We start from the raw sequence: 5,832 nt of genomic DNA on the forward strand, positions 1-5,832 counted from the left end.
AAATGTATTTTTATTTTATTATTTAGAAGGTTTTACTTTCATATACTTGGCTTTGTGTATATGACATTTTCCAAGAATGAGGATGTTGTTGACAAGAAAGTCATTTTTAGTTTGTTTTTTTTTCTTCATTGAACCACAAACATACAAAGGCTCATAGAGTAAAAAAACACAAGCAATACAATATATCATCGCAATCCTCCAGTAGAAAAACAAAACAGAACAGGGGAATTCATACAAAGTAAACATGCTACAAATTAATATTTCCCAATCACCATTAAAGACCATTAAAATACAGAAATAAACAAGATATGTCGCCATAAATCTTTTATTTGATGTAAAAATATAGTTTAAAATCATGTATATTTTTTAATCTTTTATTTCATACGGACGGAATGTCATTAACCTTAACAAATATCCCATTTTTAATATCCAACCAGAAACCTTTTTGGGACAGCAGGGCATGAAACGAACTCATCTTTTTGAGGTGTAATTCCTCCCGCGGCCGGCAGGGTTCGCTGTGACGCGTCTCCTCCTGTTTCAGTGGAGATGAGCACTTCCGGCTTCTAGTGTTTACAACTGGGAGGCTAAAACAGCGCAGATGTCTGTTTTGTTTTATCTTTTACGTTAAAACCAGCAACATGACGCCGACGTGCTAGCATCCGAGCACGCGACAGGTAGGCTAACGGTTATTAACCATGACGTCACGACGCTTCCGTGCACGCTAGCTAGCAACCAGCAGCGGGCTAAGTTAAATGCAGACTGGTTGAGCTAACGTGGCTAACGTTAGCGCGTGTAAATGAGCACTACGTTGTCGCGTTAACGTTAAAGAATATTCCGGCTTGTTGTTGACATGCTGAGTGTGAACGGAAATCAACGGTGACTTTAAAACAACGGCGTCAATGTTAAATCAATATATTTAGCTTATTGACCAGCTAGGCTAACTCCTTTCGTTTACTTTTTTTATGCAAACTTTATTTAATAATTTTAGACAGCAGCTCAGACATGTACTCCACATAGGTTTGACAGTCCATTCATACAAATTAAAATAAATAAATCTGGGGATGAAATAAAGTTCCAGTATACCATACCATATAAAATACACACACCTATATATATATATATATATATATATATATATATTTATTAATCTTCTATAAATAAATTAAAGAGTTTGAGATACTTTTAAAACACAACAAAACAAATAAAAATGGGGAAAAACATGTTTTGCAATACGTTGTTTAAATTACTGTTTTTTTCTACAAAGATGGGTAAGAAAAGTATTGTGAATATTCACAGAGCTCCACTGAAAGGGATCAGCTGCTGGGGTCAAAGGTCAAGACCAGACCATGAAGAAGAAGAGCAGACGTCCGAGGTCGTCTGAGGCTCCGCGGCGGACCAGCAGGACGAAGACGACGGGGAGTGTCGGTGGCGAGGAGGAAGAGGAGGAGGAGAAGAAAGTGCCCGGAAACAGAGGGAGACCTCGGAAAACCGCCCCGGGAACCGCAGAAGGTTTCTACGGTGACGACACCGCCAAAGGCAAGACCACTAAGAAACACCCGGAGAGGAAGTCCGGGTCTTCGGGTGAGGGTCTTTGGACAGGGTGTAGGAACCCTGAATGTAACAGGAAGTGTTTCTGATAGAATCACCTCCTCGACCTTTAAAGATGAAGTAGAAATATGGCTGAGCTGTTGTTTCTCCCGGCAGGGCGCCTCCCCGCCGCCGTCTGCCGGCTCTGCCACGGGAAGTTCTCCCCTCGCAGCCTGCGTCACGCCTTCCACAAGTGGCCTCAGGACTCCGTCGACATCGTGGACGACGAGTCGGACTCGGCCGCCCAGCCGCCCCTTTTGTTCCACGCCGACTTCCAGCGACTGGTCGGGGTCAAGCTGGACCGCGACCCCCAGCTGTCAGAGTTCATCTGCAAGAAATGCCACTCCAAGTTCTACAAGTGTCACAGCGTCCTGGTCCGCTTCCTGCAGAGAGTCAACCTGCCGGCGGTCGGCCCGGAGACCCTGAAGACCTGGTGAGTCCACGGAAGGAAAAACACGGGTTTATTCCAGGCAGAACATTTATAAATATGTATTTCTATTTCAGGAAGAAGTGTCCAGAGGCCTCAGTGAACTACGACTTAACAAGTAAATAACTTCTTCTTTGCTTTTGCAGAAATAATATAAAACACACGCTGACATTGTGACATTGAGACATGGTTTCTCCTCGCAGCACCGAAGTCCTTCAGCTCGGACCCAAAGTGCCTCCACAGCCTGGTGTCCTGGGCTCACCACCACGGGGAGGCCTGCACCTCCTCTCCCAACCTGAAGGAGGTGCTGGAGGACCAGTACTGGGGCTGGGGCTCCGTGAAGGCCGTGTGGGCCTGCGTCGACGGCCACAGATACATCATGGACACGCAGTGCTCCGCCCCCGCCAACTCCCAGTACACCATGAGCTGGTACGGGGGGGCGTTGGGGGGCGGCAGCGGTGACGGCGTGATGTCAGAGGAGGAGGAGGAGCAGCAACCCAGCGGGTTTGGAAGGACCCCGGCAGGAAGCATGAGCCCTCTGGCTCAGCACAGTCCACTTGCACTCACGGTCCAGACGGCGAGCTCGGCGCTGGCCGACTGGACCGCCGACGCCGAAGGTGAGGACAGGCTGCAGATAACAACCGGCCAGTTTGGTTGCCGTGGTGATGCCGATACGTCATCTGCATGCTCCTGTGTTTAGATTTCACAGGTCACGATGCAGCGTTGTCTCCCGCTCTGGCCCGGCTGGAGGACGCCGCGGCTGACAGCGATCTGTCCGACAGGTCAGTCATGTGATCTCATTCTGTCCTTCGCCTCGCCTCGCTTTCACACCTGTAGAAACCGTGTGTGTGTGTGTGTGTGTGTGTGTGTGTGTAGGTTCCTCTGCGAGGACGACTTCGGCGGGACTAGAAAGGCGCTATCAGGCGAGATGTTGGAGTCGTTCTCCGACAGGTCGGTACGACGTTGTTTCTCTTAAAGCAGCAGCGACGGATTGAAGTTGCCTCCATGACGTGTTTCCTGTTCTTCTTCTTCTGCCCCTCTAGAAGTCACAGCGTGACCGTCCCTAACAAGAGAAGAAGAAGAAACCAGAAGACCCTGAAGGAACCCAAAATCAAAAAGAAACCTGGACCCAAACCCGGCTGGAAGAACAAGTTCAAACCTAAAGGGTGCTCATTTACACCGCCTTAAATACACAACCAGCATGCTGCACCAGTCAAATGTAATGACACTGTGTGTGTGTGTGTGTGTGTGTGTGTGTGTGTGTGTGTGTGTGTGTGTGTGTGTGTCTTCAGAGAGGAGCTGCCCAACATCTACAAGTGTCCGTATCAGGGATGTACAGCCGTCTATAAAACTCCTGATGGTCTGAAGGTCAGAATCATTTCATCTCTTATTTAAGTGATTCTTCTTAAGTAATCGTTCAGCATTAGGTATGCTACTATGCTACTAGTATTATAATTATATTTCTATATATATATATATATATGATGAAATGGGGTTATTTAGGATAAACCCCTTGGGATGTATCATCTTGATTTTCGACTACATAATAACAGAGAAATGACACAAAGAAAACCTAAATAATAATAATACAAGATCAATACAACACCGTACATGCATGCAATGCATTCTGGGAGCCCAGCGGTGAATGCTAAATGAGCTGGGCTTTCAGAAGCACATCAAGGAGCATCACGAGGAGGTGAAGGAGCGGCCCTGCCCTCATCCCGGCTGCAACAAGGTCTTCATGATCGACCGCTACCTGCAGAGACACGTCAAGCTCATCCACACAGGTGAGAAACACAGTGGCCTTCCTGTGAGGGTCCCACGTTGGTCTGAGCTCCTCCAGCTGGTGCTCAGTGTGTCTCCGGTGTTTTCAGAGGAGAGGAACCACATCTGCGACCAGTGCGGCCAAACCTTCAAACAGAGGAAACACCTCTCGGTGCACCAGATGAGGCATTCGGGAGCCAAGCCGCTGCAGTGAGTACGGAGGTCAAACCGCTTCACCACACTGATTCACAGCCGCTGATGTGAACGTTTCCTCTGCAGGTGTGAGGTTTGTGGGTTCCAGTGTCGCCAGCGAGCGTCTCTCAAGTATCACATGACCAAACACAAGGCGGAGGCCGACCTGGACTTCGCCTGCCTGATGTGCGAGAAGCGCTTCGAGAAGGCCCACAACCTGAACGTCCACATGTCCATGGTCCACCCGCTGATCCAGGCCAAGGTCCAGAGAGGCAGCAGCCAGGAGCCGCCGCCGCCGGAGCCGCCGGAACCGCCGCCATCGTACGCCGAGCTGCACGCCGACCTGCACGCCATCACGCCGACCGGGGAGATGGTTCAGCAAGACCAGGACAGATGACGGCAGGGGGGCCAGGTCTGCCGCATGGGGACTTGAACTATGGGGATCTTTTTAGGCCAGTACTGAAACTTCCATGTTTTCCCATTCAGGTGGTGAACTCCACCTTTATCTACGTTCTCTGCTGATGTCACAGAAGCTGCTCCATCAACACTCCAAATAAGGTCATCTAGACAGTCTCTGGTTCCTCCACATAGTCTGGTCTGGTCTCTGGACTAATGTGGTCTACTATCTAGACCTTGCATTCGGCCAACATGAAATATTCCCTTTAGAGATAATTAGACGGAGTGAAAAATAAAAAAACTGTTCTGATAATTTCATGAAAATCAAAAGGAACTTCGTTGCCGTTCTGCTGTAGTTTTATTTGAAGTTCACAGTAGCAGCCACTTATGAAGGACTGCAGTCGTACGTCCCATAATGCAATATTCTCCTCACCTACATGTGAAGCACTTGTATGTTCTGAGTAAACGTCCTCACCGTGCAAATCGTTCTGCAGAGAGATTTACAATCCCTGTTTAGTTTGTCCAGTTTTTTATTAAGTTATTACTTGCTTAAAGTACTTTTTAAACAGAGTTTATATCTGTAAACAGTGGAAAGGGCTTCTGGTGTCCACGTGTGTAATAAAGTCCTGTGTGTATTCTGTATAAAAAGACAAATAAAATGTGGACTTTTTTTTTTTTTTTTTTTTTACAAGAGGAGGTTTGTGTTTTGGTGTGATGATTCTTTACAACCTTTTAAAACGTTCCACATCTTTCACACATTCAGGCTTTTATTAAAAATGTTTAATTCCATTCAACTCTTAAGACATTTCCTGTCGCCATGGAAACGAATAGACTGACGCGTTTGACCACAGCCGGTTTTCACTTCCCTTTCTTAAACATTTAAAGAAGCTGCTGCTTCCAGTGGTAACCTCGATGATGATGTGGCAAATAAGAAGAAAATAAAAAGGGGCCGACCCCTGCTTCACTTTTATGTGTTGTTCAGGATTCAAAGCGTTTATTGTCATATGCACAGTCAACATGTTTCCCTGTACAATGACATTTCTCTTTGTGAATTCTAAAATAGATAAATAATACAGAACAAAGCAATGTAAAAGGCAGCATTTGACAATATATCAAAAACAACAGTAAAACAGTGCAAATGTAAATAAATAATAGTAATACATTTATTTATAAAGTGCTTTCTATCAAAGTGCTGTATAACAAGAAGAATATAAGACTTAAAACGATAAATTAAAAACAGTTCAGTAAAAATAAAGAAAAGTTCAGTAAAAACAAGAACAATTAAATGAATAAATAATATAAAACACCATCTAAAACTGCACACTGACCATAAAGAAACCGCGATATAAATCTGTGTTCACCTTTTAATTTGGTTTTTAGGTCATTCAGCATTCAGACACATGGGTGCATTAGCAGCCCCCGTACAGCAGGGGGCAGCATACACCTTTAAATGTTGTTTTCCAATG

The 5,832-nt window shown here is 45.8% G+C and overlaps 1 protein-coding gene across 1 annotated transcript; it reads left to right on the forward strand.

Moving 5' to 3' along the window:
- Positions 1-527: 527 nt before the first annotated feature.
- Positions 528-5,047, forward strand: znf276 (zinc finger protein 276). The gene is made up of 12 exons (XM_084017090.1): positions 528-674; positions 1,297-1,581; positions 1,705-2,020; positions 2,092-2,132; positions 2,218-2,631; positions 2,715-2,796; positions 2,891-2,965; positions 3,058-3,180; positions 3,307-3,382; positions 3,684-3,801; positions 3,889-3,988; positions 4,058-5,047. Exons 2-12 carry the CDS (start codon positions 1,347-1,349, stop codon positions 4,365-4,367), a joined length of 1,890 nt encoding a protein of 629 aa, XP_083873216.1. The 5' UTR covers positions 528-674; positions 1,297-1,346; the 3' UTR covers positions 4,368-5,047.
- Positions 5,048-5,832: the final 785 nt, after the last annotated feature.

This window comes from Eutrigla gurnardus, assembly GCF_963514095.1.
Source record: "Eutrigla gurnardus genome assembly, chromosome: 9".
Lineage (NCBI taxonomy): Eukaryota > Metazoa > Chordata > Actinopteri > Perciformes > Triglidae > Eutrigla > Eutrigla gurnardus.

What these genes read in the sequence shown, in the direction of transcription:
- znf276 (XM_084017090.1), top strand. Translation starts at nt 1,347, where the DNA reads ATGAAGAAGAAGAGCAGACGTCCGAGGTCGTCTGAGGCTCCGCGGCGG. An exon ending in CCGGAGACCCTGAAGACCTG is followed by an intron (nt 2,021 to 2,091) that starts GTGAGTCCACGG and finishes TTTCTATTTCAG; the next exon opens with GAAGAAGTGTCCAGAGGCCT. An exon ending in TCGGGAGCCAAGCCGCTGCA is followed by an intron (nt 3,989 to 4,057) that starts GTGAGTACGGAG and finishes TTTCCTCTGCAG; the next exon opens with GTGTGAGGTTTGTGGGTTCC.